Source organism: Pelophylax lessonae, assembly GCF_965119305.1.
Source record: "Pelophylax lessonae genome assembly, chromosome: 13".
Lineage (NCBI taxonomy): Eukaryota > Metazoa > Chordata > Amphibia > Anura > Ranidae > Pelophylax > Pelophylax lessonae.
In genome coordinates this window covers 193,715,742-193,742,447 of record NC_138780.1, presented here as the reverse complement: position 1 = coordinate 193,742,447, position 26,706 = coordinate 193,715,742, and the positions used below count along the sequence as shown (strand labels likewise).

At 45.7% G+C, this 26,706-nt stretch overlaps 1 protein-coding gene across 1 annotated transcript in view; it reads right to left on the bottom strand.

Moving 5' to 3' along the window:
* GOLGA5 (golgin A5) overlaps positions 1-26,706 on the bottom strand; it is a 59,748-nt gene that overhangs the window by 25,412 nt on the left and 7,630 nt on the right. The window contains exons 3-8 of the mRNA XM_082275441.1: positions 23,558-23,767; positions 19,539-19,758; positions 17,060-17,183; positions 9,805-10,008; positions 4,126-4,296; positions 2,742-2,870 (exon numbers count right to left, since the gene is read on the bottom strand). Of these exons, the coding sequence (XP_082131567.1) occupies positions 2,742-2,870; positions 4,126-4,296; positions 9,805-10,008; positions 17,060-17,183; positions 19,539-19,758; positions 23,558-23,767 (1,058 nt within the window). The remainder of the gene's footprint in view (positions 1-2,741; positions 2,871-4,125; positions 4,297-9,804; positions 10,009-17,059; positions 17,184-19,538; positions 19,759-23,557; positions 23,768-26,706) is intronic.

Below are 26,706 nucleotides of genomic sequence, written 5' to 3'. Positions count from 1 at the left end.
GGTCTTCATGCAAAAACCCGGAAGCGATGTCATGACATCACTTCCGGGTACTTGGCACCAAATTTAAAAAAAATTACAGCATTCAAAACTGGCTTTTAGACCCCCAGATCCCTCCACAACAGTACCTGTCTAGAAACAAATAAAGGGACTGGGGAATCTCTGTCCTCCCTCCCTTTCTCCATCTCAAAAAGTCAGACATCAAGGTGACAGGGCAGAATGTTCCCAGAGCTGCTACGACGGCGCTGTTTCCCTGTTCACCGCCCCCCTCCCGCCGCCGCCTTCCGGTGGGATAGGAGACCCGGGCAACCAGCCTGCACGGGCACCGAAGACCCGACCATAGCCGCATTCGGCTCTGATCGGGTCTCCATGCAAAAACCCGGAAGTGATGTCATGACATCACTTCCGAGTACTCTGCGCCAGAGTAAAAAAAATTACTGCATTCAAAACAGCCAAAGTTGGTGTTTTGAATGCTTTTAAGTGCAGAGGAGGGGTTTGGGGTCTTTTACCCCAGATCACTCCACAAGCGTACCTGTCAAGAAACATTTTTTTTTAAATGTACGAAAATATTGGCCGATACCGATATGCGATGACCAAAATATCGGTAATAAAAAAACGATATCAGTCGATCACTAGTCTCCCCTCCCGCCTCCGCCTGTAAAAACAATCAAGCGGCGAAACAGCAGCTAGGATTGTCTTTACTGTGAAGGGAATCGCTGGCTAATAAGAATGATATCTGGATGATGCCTGCAGCTCCACCCATCATTCAGATATCGCCACTTCAAGTCCCCGACGTCATATGACGTGAACCCGCGTGAAGAGGTTAGGGGCATCAAGCATCTCCTGATTGCGCTGGCCCTGGATTTTTTTTCTGCCTCTAAAACACCTATGTGTGCATGGACACATAGCTAACAATGGGGGCGTATAGAGGGGAAAAAAAAAAAAAAAGTAAAATGCCGTAAAAGTTTTTAACGCCTAGTGTGCATGAGGCCTAAAGCCCCATACACACACGCAGATCGTCGTCATACAAACGTCGGCGGACGAAAGATCTGCCGATTGTATGCGTGTTAGTATGGTGCCTCCGACAGATGTCTTGCACACAATCCGCGGACAAGAGTCTTTCTTGCAAACATGAAAATTTTTGTCTGCAGACACCAGAACGGACGATTGTTCGCCTGTCAGTACAGAAATCAGCCGACAGACCGCAGATTTGCAAGACTGGGCATGCTCAGAAAATAAAAAACAAAGGGAAAGTTAACCATTACATGACATCACTTCTGCAGTCAGCTGAAGTCTGCGGACAAAATTCTTGTGCTGTCCTTGTGCTGTCTTTGCACTTTTCAACAGACACCGACATCCCGGGGAGAAAAGACGAACATTTGTATGACGACGATCTGCGTGTGTGTACGGGGCTTAAGACTTCAAAGAGTATGTCTGGGCTTGAGATTTCAGTGAAACACATGCAGAGTGCAAGCGGACTGGATTTCTGGTAGATCAGTAGGTAATTTTCTGTACCTTCAATGTGTTTAAAGTGGTTGTAAACCTCAGACATGAAATATGAACAAAGCATTTCCCTCTATAGTGTGTCAATCCAGAGTACTAAGTGTCATTTCTGTCTGCTGCCTCCTTCCTCTGCCATCAGCATGAGTCACTTCTGACAGGTTTTCCTGACACCAAGAGAAAAATGGTGACAGGAGAGGGAGCTCCAGCCGATTGACAGCCTCCGCTCTGTTACGGTGTGCTGTGGGAAAGAGGGGGTGGGGGGTGTCCCTTCTCTCCAATCAGCTCCCAGAGCTCTCTTCACTGAGCTCTGCAGTGTGTAATGTCAGCTCTCCGCCCCGTTTTTTCTTGAAACGGTGTTCCAGGCTTCCCTCTCACCCTCCAAAAATTAAAAGTCAGCAGCTACACACACTGTACACACACTGTAGATGCTGACTTTTATTATTAGGACACTTACCTGTCCTGGAGTCCAGCAATGTCGGCACCGCAGCTGAATTTTCCATCGGCTGCCGGGTGCTGCCGCCGCCATTGCCGGTGAGGGAACCTGGCAGTGAAGCCTTGCGGCTTTACAGGCGGGTCCCTAATATGCATGCGCGAAGCTCGCTGCACATTCGGATTGGCTCGGCAGCGGGGGGGGGGGGGGGGAGGTTGAAGGATGAGGGGGCCAAAAAAGTTCTGAGGGATGGCGCCGTCTCCTGTCAAAAACAGGTACCCATTCCCCCCTTCCCCCTGAAAGGTGCCAAATGTGGCACGGTGGGGGGAGGAGCAAATGAGCAGAAGTTCTACTTTTGGGTGGTACTCCACTTTAACTCTCAGATAAGCTTTATACATTTAGCACTTTGAACGGATGTAGAGAAGAGAAGGCAGCAGATAAACAGGCACAACTTATGTAGGAAGATTTGTTTAATCTCTGTGTATCATCTGAGGCCAGTCACTTCACTGGGTATATAGAAGGGTTTGCAACCACCCTAAGAGACAAAACGCAGGTATTTGTGCATATATTGCGGATATGTACTCTATATTTCTAATGGGTAGGGGGGCCAAAAACATGCAGTTGGGCTTTAAACAGGACACCCAGCCTGCGTATGCAAGTAGGCCATGTACACGGATTTACAAGCTCTACACAGAAAATAACTTTTCAGAGCATGAATACATATTGATTATATGAAGTATATAAGGTTGATCACACACAGTTTGGGTTTATATACACACACCATTAAAAGGAGAAAAGGTTCGGGCATTACCTGTTTCTGGCGCTCCAGTTCAGCCTCCAGCTCCTGCTTCCCCCTCCTCTGCTCCGCCATCTGCTCCTGCAGATCATTCATTTGTTCTCTGGCAGTTTCTGCTTCACTCACTTGTTGAGTCTCCAGATCCTACAATGGGGAAGATATGAAGCATAACCATGTGTGCATTCTCTGAGGATAGAACATGCTAATGGAGAGTATTATAGAAAGCAAAACACACAGATGACCATTCCACACACCCAGAAAAGAAAAGCCTAAAAACCCTACAGGTGCATTCTCAGTGAGGTCACCGGTCTCTAGTGAATGGATAGGCTGTATTCTCAGTGATGTCACCGCTCTCTAGTGAATGGATAGGCTGTATTCTCAGTGATGTCATCAATCTCTAGTGAATGGATAGGCTGCATTCTCAGTGATGTCACCGCTCTCTAGTGAATGGATAGGCTGCATTCTCAGTGATGTCACCAGTCTCTAGTGAATGGATAGGCTGCACTCTCAGTGATGTCACCGGTCTCTAGTGAATGGATAGGCTGTATTCTCAGTGATGTCACCGCTCTCTAGTGAATGGATAGGCTGCATTCTCAGTGATGTCACCCCTCTCTAGTGAATGGATAGGCTGCATTCTCAGTGATGTCACCGCTCTCTAGTGAATGGATAGGCTGCACTCTCAGTGATGTCACCGCTCTCTAGTGAATGGATAGGCTGCATTCTCAGTGGTGTCACCGGTCTCTAGTGAATGGATAGGCTGCATTCTCAGTGATGTCACTGGTCTCTAGTGAATGGATAGGTTGCATTCTCAGTGATGTCACCGCCCTCTAGTGAATGGATAGGCTGCATTCTCAGTGATGTCACCGCCCTCTAGTGAATGGATAGGCTGCATTCTCAGTGATGTCACCGCCCTCTAGTGAATGGATAGGCTGCATTCTCAGTGATGTCACCGCCTTCTAGTGAATGGATAGGCTGCATTCTCAGTGATGTCACCGCACTCTAGTGAATGGATAGGCTGCATTCTTAGTGATGTCACCACTCTCTAGTGAATGGATAGGCTGCATTCTCAGTGATGACAATGGTCTATGATGATTGGATAGGCTGCATTCTCTAATAGCTGATATCCTAGGGCACACACAACATATTTTAGGGAAAAAATGAAAGAATTGAGCTGCGGAGTCCATGTTTTCATTGCAATCAGATGTCATTTTTCTAGTCAATGAGGAAAAAAAAAATGAAAACTTTGGTTGACAGACAACAAATACACGTAATTCTCTTCTCTTCTTGAATAAGAGAGCACGCCTACACCAAACTGCAGTGTGTAATGTTTGGGGTAGTATATAATATATAGGGCAGTATGTAAGATATAGAAGCAGAGCATCAGAGAACATCCTCTTACCTGTAACTCGGCTTTAAGCTGCTGGATCTGAGCCAGAAGTTTCTGGATCTCTTCTCTCTGCATGTCTCTCTCGTGTCTCGTCTCCTCCAGCTCCATGCTGCTGCCTATATGGCTGTCCAACCCATCCAGACCGGAACCCTCCTTCAGGCTGCTGATCAGTTTCTCTTTGGACTGTAAGGTGCAAGAAAACAGAAATAACCACTTGACCTCCGGAAGGTTTTACCCCCTTCATGACCAGGCAATTTTTTTTTTCTATTCAGCACTGCGCTACTTTAAAACTGGCAGTTGCGCGGTCATGCAACACTTTTTCCCACACAAATAGAGCTTTCTTTTGGTAGTATTTGATATTTTTATTATTATATAAAAAACAAAAAAAACAAATATTTTGGGGAAAACAAAAAAAATATATTTTTTACTTTCTGCTATAAAACATATCCAATAAAAAAAATAAATAAAGTAAAATAAAATGTCTTTATTTTGGTCAAAATGTTTTCTGCTACGTTTTTGTTAAAAAAAAAAAAAATCTCTCTAAGCGTATATTTATTGGACTGCGAGAAAGTTATAGCGTTTACAAACTATGTTGTGTGTGTGTGTGTATATTATATATATATATATATATATATATATATATATATATATATATATATATATATATATATATATATATATATATATATACACATACATACATACATACATACATACATACATACATACATATACATGCACACACACACACAGCTCAAAAAAATGAAAAGGAACACTTTTTAATCAGAGTATAGCATCAAGTAAATTAAACTCCTAGGATATTTATCTGGTCAGTTAAGTAGCAGAGAGGGTTGTTAATCAGTTTCAGCTGCTTTGGTGCTAATGAAATGAACAACAGGTGCACTAGATGGGCAACAATAACACCTCCAAAACAGGAATGGTTTTACAGGTGGAGGCCACTGACATTTTTTTTCCCCCTACTCATCTTTTCTGACTGTTTTCACTAGTTTTGCATTTGGCTGGGGTCAGTGTCACTACTGGTAGCATGAGGCCATACCTGGACTCTATAGAGGTTGCACAGGAAGTCCAACTCCTCCAGGATGTCACTTCAATACATGGCATTGCCAGGTCAGGAGCATGGAGGAGATTCCAGGAGACAGGCAGTTACTCTAGGAGAACTGGACAGGGCCGTAGAAGGTCCCTAACCCATCAGCAGGACCGGTATCTGCTCCTTTGTGCAAGGAGGAACAGGATGAGCACTGCCAGAGCCCTACAAAATGACCTCCAGCAGGCCACTGGTGTGAATGTCTCTGACCAAACAATCAGAAACAGACTTCATGAGGGTGGCCTGAGGGTCCAATGTCCTCTAGTTGGCCCTGTGCTCACTGCCAGGCACTGTGGAGCTTGATTGGCATTTGCCATTGAACACCAGAATTGGGAGATCCACCACTGGCGCTCTGTGCTTTTCACAGATGAGAGCAGGTTCACCCTGACAGATGTGAAAAAGTCTGGAGAAACAGTGGAGAACATTATGTTGCCTGGAACATCGTTCAGCATGACCGGTTTGGTGGTTGGTCAGTGATGGTCTGGGGAGACGTATCCATGGAGGGATGCACAGACCTCTACAGGCTAGACAATGGGATCGGGATGAAATCCTTGGACCCTTTGTCAGACCCTACGCTGGTGCAGGGGGTCCTGGGTTCCTCCTGGGGTACAACAATGGCCGGCCTCATGTGGTGAGAGTATGCAGCCAGTTCCTGGAGGATGAAGGAATTGATACCATTTAATGGCCCCCAGCTTGTCTGACCTAAATCCAATAGGACACCTCTGGGACATTATGTTTTGGTCCATCTAACGCCGCCAAGTTGCCCCTCGATCTGTTCAGGAGCTAAGAGATGCCCTGGTCCAGATCTGGGATGAAATGCCCCAGGACATCTGTCATCTCATTAGGATCATGCCCTGACGATGCCAGGCATGCAGATAAGCACGTAGGTCTGCATTATTTTTTCACTTTGATTTTCGGGGCGTCTTTGAATTCAGCCCTCTGTAGGGTGATAATTTTCATTTCCATCAAACGATGGCATTCTTTCCTTCCTAACACATTGCCCAGTCCATACCAGCATAGATCCTAACACATTACCCAGTCCATACCAGTATAGATATCCAGCATGAGATTTTTTCCCATTGAGATCTGATGTGTTTTCAAAGTGTTCCTTTAATTTATTTTCATCAGTGTGTGTGTAAATAAATGATATTATATATATATATATATATATATATATATATATATATATATATATATATATATATATATATATAAACCTCTGGCAACAAAAGTGAGTACACCCCTAAGTGTAAATGTCCACATTGGACCCAAAGTATCAATATTTTGTGTGGCCACCATTATTTTCCAGCACTGCCTTAACCCTCTTGGACACGGAGTTCACCAGAGCTTCACAGGTTGCCACTGGAGTCCTCTTCTACTCCTCCATGATGACATCACGGTGCTGGTGGATGTTAGAGACCTTGCGCTCCTCCACCTTCCGTTTGAGGATGCCCCACAGATGCTCAATAGGGTTTAGGTGTGGAGACATGCTTGGCCAGTCCATCACCTTTACCCTCAGCTTATTTAGCAAAACAGTGGTCATCTTGGAGGTGTTTGAGGTTGTTATGTTGGAATACTGCCCTGCGGCCCCGAAGGGAGGGGATCATGCTCTGCTTCAATATGCTACAGTACATGTTGGCATTTGTGGTTCCCTCAATGAACTGTAGATCCCCAGTCCCGGCAGCACTCATGCAGCCCCAGACCATGACACTCCCACCACCATGCTTGACTGTAGGCAAGACACACTTGTCTTTGTACTCCTCACCTGGTTGCCGCCACACACGCCTGACACCATCTGAACCAAATAAGTTTATCTTGGTCTCATCAGACCACAGGACATGGTTCCAGTAATCCATGTCCTTAGTCTGCTTGTCTTCAGCAAACTGTTTGCGAGTTTTCTTGTGCATCATCTTTAGAAGAGGCTTCCTTCTGGGATGAAAGCCATGCAGACCAATTTGATGCAGTGTGCGGCGTATGGTCTGAGTACTGACAGGCTGACCCCCCACCCCTTCAACCTCTGCAGCAATGCTTGCAGCACTCATACGTCTATTTCCCAAAGACAACCTCTGGATACGAGGCTGAGCACGTGCACTCAACTTCTTTGGTTGACCATGGCGAGGCCTGTTCTGAGTGGAACCTGTCCGGTTAAGCCACCGTACTGCAGCTCAGTTTCAGGGTCTTGGCAATCTTTTTATAGCCTAGGCCATCTTTATGTAGAGCAACAATTCTTTTTTTCAGATCCTCAGAGAATTCTTTCCCATGAGGTGCCATGTTGAACTTCCAGTGACCAGTATGAGAGAGTGAGAGCGATAACACCAAATTTAACACACCTGCTCCCCATTCACACCTGAGACCTTGTAACACACTTGTGTCACATGACACCGGGGGGGGCCCAATTGGGACATTTTCACTTAGGGGTGTACTCACTTTTTGTGTTAAGTAATTTTGAGAGGACAGCAAATTTACACTGTTATACAAGCTGTACACTCACTACTTTACATTGTAGCAAAGTGTTATTTCTTCAGTGTTGTCACATGAAAAGATAGAATAAAATATTTGCAAAAATGTGAGGGGTGTACTCACTTTTGTGAGATACTGTGTGTGTGTGTGTGTATATATATATAAAAATTTATTTTTTATACTAGTAATGGTGGTGATCAGCGACTTATAATGGGAGACTGCGATAGTGCAGCGGAAAATCAATCTGACACTACCTGACACTGGGGGGGACTGACCGGCACTGACATCACCAGTGACACTAAGCCTTGGTTCACACTGATTCGATGTGGGAAACGCACAAGATTTGCTGCGTTTCCCTGCATTGCACTGCTTGACAACCGCACGGCGTCCGTGCAATCTGCTGTGGGTGTCAATGTTAGGTTTACGACACCCCGTAACAGATCTCAAAATGCAGTGCGATTGCCAGAATCGCATTGCATGGGTATGAACTCCCATGCAATGCAATTTAGGTGCAGGAGAAAAAAAAAAGTTCTTCACCATTTTGGTGCGGATGCAATGTGAATGGCTCAAATTGCACCGCAGATATCGCATGTGATGTGCATAGAAATGCGGTGCAATTCATGTGTGAATCACATGTAGAGAACCCAGGCTCATACAGTGATCAGTGATGATACTATACAAGATCACTGTATTATTAACACTGGTTGGAAGGGGGGTTAAACATCAGGGGCGATCAAGGGGTTAAATGTGTGCCTAATGATGTGTAGTGTGTGTAAAGTGTGCTGCTTTTTACTACAGATCTCTTTGTTTCTCATCTCCGCTTTGGGACAAGAAACCGAGAGATCGCTCCCCCTGTACAGAGCTCTGTATTGATTGTCAACACAGAGATCTGGGCTGTGATTTGACACAGCCGATCAGCAGGTCCAGGACATGAATCATTGCGTGCTTCATAACAAACAAACAAACAAACAAACAAGGAGCTGGGGGGGGGGGAGGCAGACCCTGAACATGCATTTCTAAAGCTGGTGCTGCTATGAACCAAGCAACATGCATATTTACAGAGAATAGCACACACATGCAAAAGAAATGACCATCAAATATAAAGGCAATGAATAAATAAAAATGGGGATTTGGTCCCACCATATGGCCATATCGTGCTCAAGCCCACCGCTACGTCAAAGTATCCCATTCTCAGTGGGTCATACACTATCCATAAAAAGTAGAATGAATCCAGCCTCTCTAAACCATTGGAGATACTTACTCCTTACTGGGAGAGATGTGCAACCGCACTATAAGGGACTCCTCCTACATCTCCTTGCTAGTGGACACTGATAGAGTACAGGTGTGGGAGGGTGGGGTGCTCAACCCCAGAAGTCTGGTCAGACGTAGTAGTGGGCTTAAGCACGATATGGCCATATGGTGGGACTAAATCCCCATTTTTATTGATTGCCTTTATATTTGATGGTCATTTCTTTTGCATGTGTGCGCTATTCTCTGTAAATAACCATAGCGTGCTGACAGACTCCCGCTGTGCACAATCACGCTGGGTGTTGGCACGGGTGCGCATGCGGCACCCTAAACCAAGAAACAGACAGAGACGTACCAGTACTTTGCTTGTAGAGGCTGCGGGTGGTAGTCCATAAGTGAATATTGAGCAAACATTAAAATTCTTCTCCTTTCCCCACTCTATCCAAAAAACTTGGCTGTTCCACCCTAAGGAGATCGACTTGCATACATACATACATACACATACATACACATACATACATACAATATCCAATGGTTGCCTACGTAAACAAATCCGGGATAAAAAAATGGGCCCGGGTGCACAGCAGAGACTGCAGCGCATATAAACCAAAAAAAGAGAGCGGCACTCACGGGTCTTGAGAGGAGAACGGACAATGACTCGGATCAACGTTTTGATGAGGCACAACCTCCTCTTCCTCAGGAAACGTTAATTAAACCGTCATTGTCCGTTCACCTCTCAAGGCCCGTGAGTGCTGCTCTCTTTTTTTGGTTTATATATATATATATATTTTTATTCATATTTATTTAGTGCGTAATGATTCTGGGTACAACATACTATCCCCTGCAGAGGGCGCAGCTCTCCAGCCATTACTCCGCACCTGCAGAATGCGAGTTGCCTTTTGCTTATAATCCGTCATTTCCAGTTTAACAGACTCTGCTGCGGACTTTGCAACCTTCAGCTGCTGCTGCAGATCGTCGCACCTCCTCTTCTCCTCCATGTGTTTCTTCTCAGCCGCCACCACCGAGTCCGCCAGGTTCTGACGCTCTGCTTCCATCTTGCTGAGGCGAGCAGAAAATTCATTCTATGGATAAATCCATCAAGATGGTTAATTACAAGCGAAACAATTTCCAACACTGTTATTGCTTTGTAGACTTAAAGTGGTATTACAGTAAACCCCCGCTCCATCGCGGTTCAGTTTTTGCGGTCCCGGTAATTCGCGTTTTTTTTTGTAATGTTATTTTACTATATAAATCATTAAAAATGAAATATTTTTGTGTTTTCCATAGCTCTTGCTCTGTCTCTTAGTATCTTTTATGTGTTTAAATGAGTTTCTATTGTTTTAAAAGTGTGATTAAAGACCTTAAAATGCTTTTACACGTACAGTGACAGTAAAAAAACACGCCTACAATGCATTTTAATAGGGTTTTTCTATTTCGCGGAATTTCACTTTTCGCGGCTGGGTCCGGAACGTAACCCCCGCAATGGAGGGGGGGGGGGGGGTTTACTGTAACCCCAAACCCAAAAATGGAATGTTTTGCAGCTTACCAATCCTTAGTTGTGGTGGCTGCTGTAAAGGAAATTTGTACATCCTGTATATTATTGTATTGTTATTTGTATGTATTGCACACGGCACTAATAATGTTTTCATTACATGTTTGTATTCTTTCGAGTCCTGATTAGAAATTAGCCCGCCTATGTTACGCCCCTTGTTACCATAAAAGTACAATTGTAATATTAACCACTTGCCGACCGCTCACTGGAGCTCTACTGCGGCAAAGTGGCTCGTTCCCGTCCAGCGACGTAGACCTACGTCGCTGGACTCCTCCCCTTGTGGGCGCTGCACGCGCGCCGCCGGAGGCTCGCTCCCGCTGTATTCAGTCACAGCGGGAGTCGGGCCAGGGGAGGAGCAGCGGTGATCGCCGCTGCTCTTCCCCGATCGTCGGGGAATAGAGTCTGGAGATCCGCCCCCTTGTGTAAACAAAGTGGGCGGATCTCCTAAGTGATAGACAGTGACAGATTGCAGGGTTCAGCATAGCTGAACCTGCGATCTGTTCCTGTGTCACTCAGTCACCTCCCCCCACACACGTTAGTAAGCACCAGGCATACATTAACCCCTCCCTCTCCAATAAAATTAACCCCTTCCCTGCCAGGGTCATTTCTACAGTAACAGTGCATATGTATAGCACTGATTACTGTAGTAATGTCACTGGTACCCCCAAAAGTGTAAAAAATGTCAGTCAAGGGTCCGATCTGTCCGCCGCAATGTCGCAGTCCCGCAAAAAAAATAAATAAAAGAAAATCGCAGATTGCCGCCATTACTCGTTAAAAAAAAAAAAAAAAAAAACACCAAAAATGACATAAATCTTTCCCTTAGATAGTAAACGCAATAATTTTTGCGCAAACCAATCAAAATACGCTTATTGTGATTTTTTTACCAAACAAACATAGGTAGCAGAAAATTTTGATTTTTACATTTTTTTTTAGGGGGGGGGGGGGAATTTCATATAAAAAAATGTGAAAAATATTGTTATTTTTTCAAAATTTACGCTTTTTTTTGTTTATAGCGCAAAAAGTAAAAATCGCACAGGTGATCAAATACCACCAAAAGAAAGCTCTGTTTGTGGGAAAAAAAGGACGTACATTTCGTTTGGGTACAGCGTCGCACAACCGCGCAATTGTCAGTTAAAGTCGCACAGTGCCGAATCACAAAAAGTGGCCCAGACGTAAGACAGCAAAATCCTCCGGTGGTAAAGGGGTTAATGTGATCCCTACATAAATCATGGGTATAAAAGCCTTCAATTGCGTCAAATAAAACAGAACCGTTATTTTGGAAAGATGCGGAGTATATCTTTTTGTGTCTGTTCCCTACTGCAGCAGTTATTAATCTTTTTGTGTCTGTTCCCTACTGCAGGAGTTATTAATTTGGAACCACTAATCAATATAAAAGGAGAAGAGTGGGCTATCTATTTTTTTCTTTTTTACCCCTGTTTTCCCCTGATGATCTGGCCAGTAAAAAAACCTTCTGTATTAGAGCGCCCCCACTTTGGATAAAGGAGAACAGGGGGACAGCAGGCAGCAGCACTGTCAGTTTGGGAGGGGGAGGAGTGTTCGATAGACTAGCAGATTAAGATTGATGCCAAACTCACACTGCAGTTACAGCATGTTTTTTTTTTTTCCTTTTTGGATAAAGGTTTTAGCGTCAGTTCACACCACATGCAATCCAGTGCGTTTTTTTTTTTTTTTTCTGCATCAAAAGCGCATGGAGCTTATATGGTTTTCAATTGCATAGTTTACACCAGTGCTTGCAGTTCCAGTGCGTTCTAGAAAAAAAAAATAGAACATGCTGCATTTTTCCTGCACTGAAGCGCTTGTCACCCAGCCAGTAAGCCTGTTGTTTTTCAATAGAACAAGCTCTTCTTCATATGTATCCGTTACAGGGATGAGACAAGCCATTTACCACCGACAGGGGTGCTTATAGTGATCAGCTTTTATTCATGTAAGGGCCAGTTCACACCATAGAAACGCAGTCTGGATGTGTTCCAGATGCTTTTCTGCATGATCTCTCTTTATGTGATCCAGTGAATTATCAATGCAGTCCAGTGCATTTTCCCCCCTTTTTTTTCTAAACCTTTGGCCCCCGAATTCGCCAATAGTAGTGCAGGAACTACTTTTGGGGATCGGTGTGGTGCCGCAAAGTTGTCCTCGCGCTGATTCTTACGGTGTCATTGCTGGCAATGGGCTCCCATTTGGCATGCGATTTGACCTGTCGAATCGCATGTCAAATCGGCCCCAATTGGAACGGGGGCTTCTTGTTGTGTTAGATTTTCTTCTTCCTGTTTCAGCACTGGGTGTGGAGTTTTGGCATACACTGTGCGACAGCTGATTGGTGGAAAGGCACCCCCCCCCCTTCCACATGGGCAAAGGAAGGAAGAAACATGCAGAGCTGTGCTGTGAATAGACAAGCTCTCTGCTAATCTATCTCTATGCACCCACCCCAATACAAATTTCCAGCTGCTTTTACTTGTGTCAGAGAGCTTGTCAGAAGTTATGCTAACAGAGGAACAGAGCAGCAGAAAGCCACGGCACTCAGGGCTTTGGAGAGAGATAAGCAAACACTACGGAGCTGCGTGATTAAAAAACAGCCAGCAAACACTGCTTAGCGCTGAGAGATAAAGAGAAACATTGTATTGTTTCGTTCTTTTAGATCAAAGGGATGAACTTCGGTCTGTAAAGGAGGGCAAATTAACCACCTAAATACTAGGCCTTTTTCTGACACTTGTTGCTTACAAGTTAAAATCAGTATTTTTGCTAGAAAATTACTTTGAATATATATATATATATATATATATATATATATATATATATATATATATATATATATATATATATATATATATATATATATAAATAAAATATATATTTTTTTTAGCAGAGACCCTAGAGAATAAAACGGCGGTTATTGCAATATTTTATGTCACACTGTATTTGCGCAGTGGCCTTTTAAGAACAATTTTTTGGGAAAAAATACACTTCAACTAAAAAAAAAAAAACTAATAAAAAAATAAAAACTGTACACTACTGTCATGCTGGAATAAATCACATCAAAAGGAAGCATTCTTGTGCCGGCTTTTCTTATTACTTGCAAACAGTAAAGTTAACCCAATTTTTTTGTATAATGTGAAAGATGATTTTACAAAGAGAATCGTAATTTTTATTCTAAGCAAAAAAAAATTGTGATTCTCATTTTTATCCAGAATCGTGCAGCTCTAACAAATATGTGCCCAGATCAGATTTCATGAATGGAGTTTATATCCATTTTAAAGTGGTTGTAAAGGCAGAATGTGCATTCTATGCATTCAGATAAGAAGCCTTCTGTGTGCAGCAGCCCCCCTAATACTTACCTGAGGTCTCTCTCTGTCCACGAGTGTCTCAGCCATCTGAGATTCTCCCTCCTGAATGGCTGAGACACAGCAGTGGCGCCATTGGCTGCTGCTGCTGTCAACCAAAGTCAGCTAGCCACTCAGGAGAGAGAGGGGTCCCCGTGTCTGAATGGACACGCGGCGCTGCAGCTCGGCTCGGGTGCCCCCATAGCAAACTGCATGCTGTGGGGGCACTGAACAGGAGGGAGGGACCAGGATCACAGAAGAGGGACCCGAGAAGAGGAGGATCCGGGCTGCTCTGTGCAAAACCAACTGCACAGAGGAGGGAAGTATAACATGTTTGTTATTTTAATAGAAAAGAAAGGAGAGAGACTTTAGAATCACTTTAAGAATTAGAACCATTTTCAGCAAGAACTCCACCAACTACTAGTTGTGGCTTCTTTGACTCCCCTCCACTGTTCATTCACAGAAGCCTTTGTACATTGTGAGCCAGGTCATTCACACTGTGCAAGCATTCTATGACTGGGCAGGAGGAGGAGAAAGACAGGCGCAGCAGCTGCATGGGACGCTGCAGTAGTTGAGACTGCAGTGGAGCGCCGGAAGTATAGAGATAGCTATGTCCCCAGCACTCAGGAGAAATATAAATTGTAAATTAAAGTGGTTCTAAAGACTCAAGGTTCTTTACCTTCAAGTGGTTGTAAAGTGACAAGGTTTTTTATCGCGAGACGGCGGGGAGGGGGGGGGGGGAAACGGGACGCGAGACGGCGGGGAGGGAGGGGAAACAGGACGCGACACGGCGGGGGGGGGGACACAGGACGCGACACGGCGGGGGGGGGACACAGGACGCGACACGGCGGGGGGGGGACACAGGACGCGACACGGCGGGGGGGGGGACACAGGACGCGACACGGCGGGGGGGGGACACAGGACGCGACACGGCGGGGGGGGGGACACAGGACGCGACACGGCGGGGGGGGGACACAGGACGCGACACGGCGGGGGGGGGACACAGGACGCGACACGGCGGGGGGGGGGACACAGGACGCGACACGGCGGGGGGGGGGACACAGGACGTGAGACGCAGGGGGGGGGGGGGGACACAGGACGCGAGACGGCAGGGGGCTACACAGGACGCAAGACGGCGGGGGAGGGGTCAGGACGCGAGACAGGGGGGAGGGACACAGGCTGCGAGACGGGGGGGGGACAGGCCGCGAGACGGCGGGGGGGGGGGGTGGGTGGGGGGGATCACACAGGCCACGAGACAGCGGGGGGGGGGCACAGGCGGCGAGACGGCGGGGGGGGGGTTTGGGGGTACATTTCACTCTTTGCAGGGTGCTGCACCCTGAGCAGTTTAAATTTCTTAAATTTGCCTTCCAACAAATAATGCTTTACATATTAATGTCTGGGCAGTCGAGCAGAATTCTCAAGCTTTGTTTTTAAGGAATACATGGAATGTTCACTTGTAATACTAAGTGACAGCGAGGACAATCTGTCAAAACAATCGTGGTAGCCGAACAGTCTGTTGTTTACCGGGCGCTCGAGTTCGGCACATCACGGATCTGGTGGACAGATTATTGGGTGGGGCTGGGGAGGACCCAGCGGTCATGGTGCATGTAGGCATCAATGACCAAGTGAGAGGAAGGTGGAAGATCCTAAAAAATGATTTCAGGGACTTGGGGAATAGATTGAGGAGTAGGACCTCCAAGGTGGTTTTCTCTGAAATACTGCCTGTACCTCGAGCCACACCAAAGAGGCAGAAGGAGATTAGGGAATTGAACAAGTGGCTGAGGTACTGGTGTAGGAAGGACGGGGTTCGGGTTCCTGGAGAACTGGGTTGACTTCCCAGTCTTACAGAATGACCTGAACAAAATAACAGAGTAGGCAACTACGTGGCAAATGAGGTTTAATAGGGAGAAGTGTAAAGTTTTGCACTTGGGGACTAAAAACAAACGCAAAATACGCGTTGGGGGGGGATCCTCTGGGGGAATCAAGAGTGGAGAAAAATCTGGGAGTCTTAGTTGAAGATAGACTAAGCAACAGCATGCAATGTCAAGCTGAAGCTGCCAAAGCCGGCAGAATATTAGCATGCATAAAGAAGGGGATGTATTCCAGAGATAAGACTATAATCCTTCCACTTTATAAAACTCTCGTCCGACCACATCTGGAGTATTCTGTCCAGTTCTGGTAGCCAATGCTCAGAAAGGGGATTGGAGGACCTAAATTATGAGGAGCGTTTACAAGCGCTGGATTTATTCTCCCTAGAGAAGAGACGCCTGAGAGGGGACATAATAGCAATTTACAAATACCTCAATGGTGATCTCCGCATAGAAAAAATAACTATTCAGTCGCAAGGAGTGCAAGAGGACATGAGGCCGTACAATGCAATTAGAGGAGAAGAGATTTAACCTCGAGCTATGCAGGGGTTTTTTTACAGTAAGGGCTACAAGATTGTGAAACTCGCTTCCACAAATGGTAGTAACTGCGGGGGGTGTGGCTACTTTTAAAATACTCTTGGACGTACATCTCCAAGATAAAAACATTCAGGGGTATGGGAACTGAATATGTCCACACACACCTACACAGGTTGAACTGGATGGACTGTTGTCTTTATTCAACCTCAACTACTATGTAACTATATGTGATCGATTCTGAGTGACACCTCCCACATCCCTGATGGAGAGATTCACTCTCTGAAACGCGTCAGTGGGAGGAAGTTACAGCCTTACGTCATCTCTCACAGTCAGTATTTTTATAGCTGTTCATGCCATGTATACACTGTGTTTTGTAATAATAGTTTAATTTTATGATGTGTGAATAAAATATATTTTTCATTATTACTACTTCTGTATGTTCTATAATCAAAGTGCCTTTAAAGTCCCAACAATAGGGGGAATTGCTGTTTTTTTTTGTAGTTATTATAGGGATGTGGCGCAGAGCCTAACCACTAATATTATGATAAAAATAAATAAATAAATGGACAATATTTAAAAAAAGGAAAAAAAGGGATAAAATAACACAAAAAAAAAAAAAGCGCCCCGTGCTCAAGTGCAAACGAATACATAAGTCTTGCACGAATATGTAAACGATGATCGCACCACACTTGTGAGGTATCGCCATAAACTTTAGAGTGAGAGCAATAATTCTAGCTGGAAAACAAGGAGAGCGTTACTGGACAAGGTATACAACTAGCTTGCTTAGAATATTCTTTCCTCCCTGACTGGTACCATAAAGCGAATTAGTTGCGGCTCAGACCTGCATCTGTTTGTAGCCGTCCTGTTCCCGTTTCAGTGCGGCCTCTGCTTCCCGCAGCCTCTCCTGCACGCTCTGCAAGGCCTGGCTGTGGAGGCTGCTCCCTTCACTTTGATCCTGCAACATCCTGAAAAGAGAAACATCAGAAATCATAACTTCACATCCAGACACAGGGGGACGTTGGAGAAATCTTACATCAAGGCAAGGAGTGCACAACCCCTCTGTGTCAGGGTAAGGAGCCGTCAGTAAAGTAAAACTAAAATAAGCAGTAGGGTTGTGCCGATAATAAGCATTTGCCTGAGTATTGGTACTCGTGCAAATGCTCCAATACCTGAAACTGATACTTTCAGGCTCAGTTCTTTCAGCTGCCAGCGGGTTTCCCCTGTTGACAGCTGAAGTGTAAACTAATGCCCCGTACACACGCAACAATTGTTGGCCGTGAATTTTCGGCCAACGTCCGATCGGCCGATTTTTGGCTTGTTAGTATGATGCTTCCGACAACCGACTGCGACTTTTCGGTCGAATAAAATCTGGTGTGCATGCTATAAAATTTTTGTTGGCAGTCAACACAACGGCCGATTTTCCGTCAGTCAGTACAGATTTCGGGAGACAAAAATCTGATGAGCAAGACTGGGCATGCTCAGAGAAGAAAAAACACATGGAAAGTAAACCAGCACATGACATCACTTCTGAAGTTGGTTTTTGTTGGCCGAGAAAATGTGTGTGCAGTCTAGAGCACATTTCAACCAACACAACAACACTGGACAAAAGATGGCCGATAGGTCGGCTGATAATCGTTGCGTGTGTACGAGGCATAAGTTCTGGCAATTGCAGTGGTCAAAAAACAAAATAAAAAGCATCCAGGCAATGTTTATCAACAACATCGCTCAGCTGCTGAAACAGAGAGATAAAAAAGAAATTGTTTCATTTTGTATCTTTCTGTTCATTCATCCACAGATCAAAGGGATGAACTTCGACCTGCAGATGAAGTCAAATTAAGGCCTTTCACACTTGTACGACCTGAAGGTCGCGCAACTTGAAGCAATGCCTGTGTAATCTTGAGGTCTATGGACCTCAGGTCGCATGAAAGTCGGACCAAAGTACTACAGGGACTACTTTGAAGTCGCTAGATATGAATGGTACTCATTGGAAATCGTGGAGTATGTCATATATAGCAGTATATCAGCATGAACTCTCATTGCTGCATATATAACACGCACCACAGGCAAATGTGTATGATACTAAAAGACTAGCATATTGTACTACAATCCCAGAGTACACTGTCACGCGGGCGTCCCCAGAACCACGGCAAACTGCCGTGCGGGAGTCCCCAGAACCACGGCACACTGCCGCGCGGGCGTCCCCAGAACCACGGCACACTGCCGCGCGGGCGTCCCCAGAACCACGGCACACTGCCGCGCGGGCGTTCCCACATAGTTGCTCTTAGAATCACGGGCACAAAGCTAAACTCAGTGAAACAAGGAAAAAAAGGCATGAAACTCAGGTGGTATCGGTCAGAAACTTACAGATATTACTGATATTCTCCCCCTGCCGCGGCGACCATCTTTTTTGGGCCCACTATGTCATCGGCCTGGGTAGAAGAAGCCAGAACTGAGAAGATTTGCAGTGCACGGAGGCGCGCGGCACACCCGCGCCATGTTATTACGTATGTTCTGTACACTGGGCCTACAAACTTTCTGGCTTCTTCTACCTGGATAGGGCAAAGGCCGGCGCCTCCCTTGTCTCAAACAGAGCATGCCAGGGAATAACGTAACTGTACCAAAGAGGACACGACAGCCAGACAGCCACAGCAGGGCCAGGGTGCCAGCCAGCAGTCACCCACCCACAGCAAGGTGCCAGGAGAGGCCACCCACACTCCCACTGCAGAGCGCGCCATGCCAGCCAGCCCCCCACCAAAAGCAGGGTGCGCCGTGCCAGCCACCCACCGCAGGGCACGCTGTGCCAGCCAGCCACCCACCGCAGGGTGCCAGCCAGCCAGCCACCCACCCACAGCAGGGTGACAGCCAGCCACCCACCCACAGCAGGGTGACAGCCAGCCACCCACCCACAGCAATCTGTGCAGTTTTCCTATCAGTTTTCATGCAGGTAGGGTGTGAAGAAGGAGCCCCTAATGTAAAAATGTTCAGTCTTTCTAGATTTGTGTTGATTTTTCAAAACTTTAAAATGTACAGAATATCGGCACCTGATATTGGCTATCGGCCTCGGCCCTGAAAAAACGATATTGGTCGACCCCCTACTACCCTGTCCCAGTCTGCTATGTATGGGATTACAGGAGGGTGACATCAAGACAGATTCATGTACTTATACTAGCTGTATGTAAAAATAAATGCAATTATTTTCATCATTAATGCAGAACCGGTCCGAAAGACGTTTTAGACATCTGCCTGGAGGTCATATAGAAGGCTCCATGGCAATGGCTGAGCGCTGTTCTATTGAATACCACATGGAAGCCATGCCTCACCTGGATTTCTCACTCTGCAGCGACTCCAGAGCCTCTGTGCGGCTACTCAGTAACTGGTCAGCTTCCTGCAGCCGCACCTTCAGAACTGCCAGCTGGGAGTCCTTGGCAGCCGCTGCCTCCGTCAGATCATCCACCTGGGCACGCAACTCCCTTGTTGTTCTGTCACTCTTGGAATTGTCGCCATTCCACTTCTCTATCCGAATCCTTGCTCCATTCAGTTCTGCAAAGGAGTGATGTCATCAGCTACCGCAACACAGGGATACTAAACAATAACCTGCACTGTGCAGTCACTGTCCACAGGAGCTTTCACTTACCTACAGTTCAACACTATGGAATGGTCAAAGCCTTGCATATCAGCCTGGGCCAGCAATTGGAAGGTTTGGATGGCTGCTGGACTGGTATTTGAACCTCTCGGTTCCTGCACTCCACACCTGCAGCAGTGTGCTTCCCCTCCCAACCCACCCTCCCCTTCCATCCCCAGTGGCCCCAGCTGTGCATGGCAGCCAATCAGCTTCTAACTTCAACTTGTGCAGTCAAGCTTTGACAATAAAACCTAGAAGCTGATTGGTTTCTATTAGGGGGTCGACCGATTATTAGAGCGGCCGATTTTTATGTCCGATATTCGATAAATTTTTAAAGTATCGGTCAGAAACTTTACCGATATTGCTTCAAGGGGTTGTACCAGGGTGATGCCTGCTGCTGGAAGCATCACCCTGGTACCGGTTTTTAGAACTTACAGTCAGCTTGTAACCACAACCGACGCGGCTAAGTATGTTATTACAAGCAGTGGGAGGGGACTTCCCCTCCCGTCGCTTTGCCTGGATCTCCCGCCCCACCGGGGAGGCCAGAGGGACCAGCTGGCAGGTCAGCCAGGTGGCTGGAGATCCAAATAAAGCCGGACTCAACATTACTTCTGGTTTACTGGCATCCTAAAGGCACCAGTTTTAAAAACAAAAAGTTTTGAATACGTTCGAGTGCAGAGGAGGGGTTTGGGGTCTTTTAGACCCCCGATCCCTTCATAGAGTACCTGTCCCTGTCTAACTACTGTCACAAGGGATGTTTACATTTCTTGTGACAGCAGTGAAAGTGATAAAAAAAAAACACTTCTGGACCGGAAGGATTTGCCCCCTTAATGACCAGGCCATTTTTTGCGATTCGTCACTGCGTTACTTTAACGGACAATTGCGCGGTCGTGCGATGCTGTACCCAAATAAAATTGATGTCCTTTTTTCCTCACAAATTGAGTTTTCTTTTGGTGGTATTTTTTTATTGCGCTATAAACAAAAAAAAAAATAAAAAAGAAGAGCGACAATTCTGAGAAAAAAAAACAATATATTCCATTTTCTGCATTATAACATTCCCCAAAAAAGACAATTTTAAAATCTAAATTTTTTCACCCCTTTAGGCCAATTTGTATTCTGCTACATATTGTTGGTAAAAAAAAAAACACCCCAATAAGCCTATTTTGATTGGTTTGCGCAAACGTTATCGCGTCTACCAACTAGGGGAAAGACGTCATTTTTATTTATTTTCATTTTTTTTACTAGTAATGGCTGCAATCTGCGATTTTTTGCGGGAATGAAACATTACTGCGGACAGATCGGACCCCTGACTGACATTTTAGACACTTTTGGGGGTACCAGTGACATTACTACGGTAATCAGTGCTATAAATATGCACTGTTACTGTAATAATGACACTGGCAGGGAAGGGTTGTTAACTCCGGGGTGATCAAGGGGTTAAGTGTGAGCCTAGCAGGTTTTTTCTAATTGTATGGGGGAGGGACTTGTGTGGAATCAACATAGAGACCTGTGGTCCTAAATAGGAGGATCACGGGTGCTCTGTGCTGGTTCCTGAGAGAACAACGGTCTGCTGTGTTTACAACAGCAGACCGTCATTCTCTTTCCACGGCGAGCGATCGCGGGTGCCCGCGGCAGTCGTGGCCGCCAGCCCCGCGGATCGGCATCCCCGCTGCCTAATAGGGACAAGCACATGCCCCCAGGAGCGCTCTCACGAACTGCCGAGCCAGCCTGCCGCAGTATATCTGCAGCGAGACGTCGGCAATGGTTGAAAAAAAGGACAGTTTTTACTGGTGAGCACGAGTATGGACACTTTTGGTAAAGTAAATGCTGAGTACCACTACCTTTGTAGTGCGATATGAAACCATACAAAATGAATGGGCTGAAATCACACTGCAAAGAATGGCATGCGATTTGAACAGGAATGTTGTGCGTTTACGGTACAAATCACATGCTGTTTCCCGCACTGCTCCTGTGTGAACCCAGGCTGAAATCACTATGACCAGCCTGGCTTCACACAGGAGTGGTACGTGCGATTCGGCCATTCCGGTACAAATTGCATGCGATTCTTTGCAGTGCGATTTAAGCCCATTCATTTTATAGAGGATGCACAGGGGAGGGGGCGTAACTACAACAGCACAATTGTCAGTTAAGTAAAAAATGGCCTGGTCATTAGGGGGTAAATCCTTCCGGTCCAGAAGTGGTTAAAAGGAGTTATAAAATCAGAAGGATTTTTATTTTAATGTATTAGGATGAAAAACCGTCTGTGTACAGCAGCCCCCTCCCCCATCTCTATCCAGCGATGTCCATGACTGTCTCAGGAGAGAGAGAGAGAGGAGAGAGAGAAGAGAGAAGAGAGAAGAGAGGAGAGAGGAGAGAGGAGAGAGGAGAGAGGAGAGAGGAGAGAGGAGAGAGGAGAGAGGAGAGAGGAGAGAGGAGAGAGGAGAGAGGAGAGAGAGAGAGAGAGAGAGAGAGAGAGAGAGAGAGAGAGAGAGAGAGAGAGAGAGAGAAGAGAGAGAGAGAAAAAGAGAGAGAGAGAAAAAGAGAGAGAGAGAGAGAAAAAGAGAGAGAGAGAGAGAAAAAGAGAGAGAGAGAGAGAAAAAGAGAGAGAGAGAGAGAAAAAGAGAGAGAGAGAGAGAGAAAAAGAGAGAGAGAGAGAGAGAAAAAGAGAGAGAGAGAGAGAGAAAAAGAGAGAGAGAGAAAAAGAGAGAGAGAGAAAAAGAGAGAGACACAGAGGAGGTAATTAAACGTTTTTTTTTTTTTTTTTTTTTCCTTTTTCAATAAAAATAACACTTTTCAATCACTTTTAGCTTACAGCTATATCACCCTAACCTCCCCTCTCCCCTTACCCTATATCTGCGCTCTCTCTTCTACCCCCTCTTTCTTTATTCCGACTTTCTTTTCTGAGTAGGCCTCACAGGCCATTTCTAACTTCTTACTTTATATACACATTCCATTCCTTTATAAACATTTATAGATTGTTCTATACATTGGTGGACTATTAAAATTTCTATCAAAGAATGATTGAAACTAAAAAGCTTTATTGAAAGTAGATCATAGAAGCGATAAAACACAGAAGTCCTCAGTGGAGGGCAGTTTTTTTGGATGGGATTATTGTGTTTCCTGTATCCATGCTCAGCTTTCAATAAAGCTTTTCAAAATTATGTCATGAGAGAGCTGCCAAACAAACTGATAAGGCCTGTGCTCGTATTTCACACTGGAAAAAGCTTGATAAAAGGTGGAGCTTGGAGCGCCAAAACGCGTTGGTTTCTTTTTTTGGATTTCATCCCTGACTTTTATTGGAATAAAATTGTATCTGGACCTCTTAGAAGTGGTGTGGGGCTTCAATTTCAATTCTCACCGGAGTGTGACTGGTTTTTCTTAGAAGTGTAGTCTGGACATAGTGGCGTCTTTGTGGCCTTCACCTGAGGCGACATGGAGGGGATTGTGAAACGGCAGCAATCCTTTGCTATGCATTCGGAATTGCTCGGTTTAAACATTCTGCATGGATACAAGCACATCTGATCAATACGAGGGGAATCCTTTCATTCTTGAATCAATATAACCGTACCCCAGAACTGCATTATTCTCACTACTCAGACACATCTACAATACAAAACCCCTGACTCTCCTGACTTGATCATTGGCTTAGCATAGAACCAAGGGGTGGGGGTCAAGACTGGCCGGGTATTCCCAGATCTCAGATAAGATCCTCATTACCTTCCTGGGTCTCCTTGGATCTCTGGATGAGTGTCGCCATCTCCTGGTTCAGGGACTGGACCTCGTTTCTGAGAAGCTGGTTCTCCAGGCGGAGATTGGACAGTTCGTGGGATTTCTGGTCTCCATTGCCGTGGCTGGAGGTGGACGAAGTGTCTGAGGCTTTGCTGTCCGGGGCTTTATCTTCTTGAGTGTTGTCTGCGGGCTGAAAATCTGCCAATGATACAAAACCCAACAACATAATGCTATGAGAGGTTTAGGACAAAACTGACCAAAAGAAAAATAAATCCCTTTAAAAAAATATAGCAGAATTTCAGCCTAAAAGATAATTAGTCCTAAATGTCAACCCCCCCGCGCCCCCCAACACGTATCAGAAAGAAAGAAAGAAAGAAAGAAAGAGAGAGAGAGAGGGGGGGTATAAAGAGAGAGAGAGAGAGGGGGGGTATAAAGAGAGAGAGAGAGAGAGAGAGAGGGGGGGTATAAAGAGAGAGAGAGAGAGAGAGGGGGGGTATAAAGAGAGAGAGAGAGAGAGAGAGAGAGAGGGGTATAAAGAGAGAGAGGAGGGGGGTATAAAGAGAGAGAGAGAGAGAGAGAGGGGTATAAAGAGAGAGAGAGAGAGAGAGGGGGGGTATAAAGAGAGAGAGGGAGAGAGAGAGAGAGAGTGGGGGTATAAAGAGAGAGAGGGAGAGAGAGAGAGAGAGAGGGGGGGTATAAAGAGAGAGAGGGAGAGGGAGAGGGAGGTATAAAGAGATGGAGCGGTAGATAGATATAAAGAGATAGATAGAGATTTAGATTACGAACATAGAAAATAAGAAACTTCTCTATATTATATATGCATGGTTGGGTGTTTCAAGTTTTTTTTAGTTGTAAATTTTGTTTTGACATTTTTCATTAAAGACAATTTTAGAGATTTTTCATGAATCTATATTTTATTTCCCAGCTCTGATAAAAGTGAGATTTCTAAGCCCCCAGAAACGCCTTGGCTTCTTTTCTTGGTTTATACAATAAAAAGCTGCTGGACTCATACTCATGTTGTGGTGCTATCATTTGTTTTATTTTAAACGCTTCCGACGACGCCTCATATGATGACACGCATTGGGCGGAGCTATACTCGCTGACATCACTACGCATGCCGACTGCTCAAATCAGAGCTTCTAGATGGATAAAGCATACACACATTGAAAGTTCTGGATTGCGGCTCAGGTCCCTGTGTCCAAATCCGGTGGACTCACGCTGTGGGTGCTGGCTTGGGGAAAAAAAGCTTGTCCCGACTCTGCATATACTGGAGGAAGGAATTCCCAATCGCCGGACTCCGGCACTGTCCAGGCCATGCCTCCGAGGCGTTTCAGTATCTCTTATGCACTCTAATTGGTATTCATTTTATATGTATGTATTTATGAAGTCTTCTTTCTGTACACATTCTACAAACATTGCTCCCCAAATGCAAAATGAAAGCAACAACAGTCTAAGACTGTAACAGAAAACAGATAATACTAAACTCACAGAGCATCAATTTAAAAAATGTGAATATCTAAGACTTAAAGTGTGTGTAAACCCTATTTGGGAAACTTGACCTGGGCACATAAATCTGTAGGGTTTACTCCACTCTCTTCAAAGCCCTAGTTTGTTTGGGGGTTCAGTACTTTTCTAGCAAAAAAAAAAGATGGTTTTTACATGTAGGAGAAGAATGCCAGAATTGGGCTGGTATGGAAGCAGTTAAGAAAAAAAAAATTAAAGCCAAGGAGGTTGCCACTAATTTTAGCCAAAAATTCAGATTTTTAGACTAACACTGGCAATGGCGGCTCCCATATTTCAGGCAGGAAAAGTTTACTTTAAATGAAAGCGCGGCCCTTAGAGGAGCCATCAGTGCGTCTATATGGAGTGACTGTACTGCTGAACCAGCTGATTCATTGTGCTGCAGACGAGTCAGTATTTAATGTCTTTAATTAGACCGGTCATCGGCTTACACGTCCGAGAAATCTTCTTACACCAACATTACCAGCAGTGATCCTGGAGAGATGCAGTTTGATGTTCCTGGGCACAGAGCCCCAGCTGTGTACGTGGCATCGCTCCTCGTACACACAGCGGACATCCACATAATGCCTTCTTATAATGTGCAACACAGGCAAGGGGCAAGAGTTCCCCTATAATGTACTGTTGTGGTGGTGATTTATTTTGGGGGGGGGGAAGCAAATATCAAGATGCCTTCATAGGTAGGTGGAGGAGTGGCCATTCCTAGGTAGGCTTCCTTTGCTTGCAGTCCACCCTACGCAACATCCAACATGTGATGCTGAGCCTCTATGAATCCAATGAAGGGAAGGGCCGGGCCAGGGCCAGAGACAGTCAGGCTGTGGAGGAGAGGACTAGATCAGTGGTCTCCAAACTGTGGCCCTTTGCTTGCCTTTATCCGGCTCTGGGGCCCCATTCCTCCCACAGACCTCAATGATGGGGTACCATTCTTCCCACAGACACCGATGATGGGGTACCATTCTTCCCACAGTCACCACTGATGGGGTACCATTCTTCCCACAGATATCATTGATGGGGTACCATTCTTCCCACAGACACTGATGATGGGGTACCATTCTTCCCATAGACGCAAATGATGGCATACCATTCTTCCCACAGACACTGATGATGGGGTACCATTCTTCTCACAGACACAGATGATGGGGTACCATTCTTCCCACAGACACCGATGATGGGGTACCATTCTTCCCACAGACACCATCAATGGGGTACCATTCTTCCCACAGACACCAATGATGGGGTACCATTCTTCCCACAGACAGCAGGCATCACTACTCTGGGCATCCGGCTGTGACAGCTTGCGGCTTCAAAGCCGGGTGTGCACTGCGCATGCGCGAGTTGCACTGCGCGTCCTGAGTGGACGGGCAATCTCTGACGTGTCCCAGAAGATTGCAGGGAGGGAGGGGTAGAGAACTTCCGCTTGAGCCGCCTAGGCGGTCCGAGCAGGAGTGGGAGCAGGTACCTGTCAAAACTAGGTACCTGCTCCCTCCCGCCCCCCCCCCCCCCCCCCAAAAAAAAATGGCATGCCAAACATGGCATATCAGGGAGTCAGGAGGCCTTAAAGCGGAAGTTCCACTCATCAGTGGAACTCCGCTGTAAGTATACAAAGTACACAGTTTCGG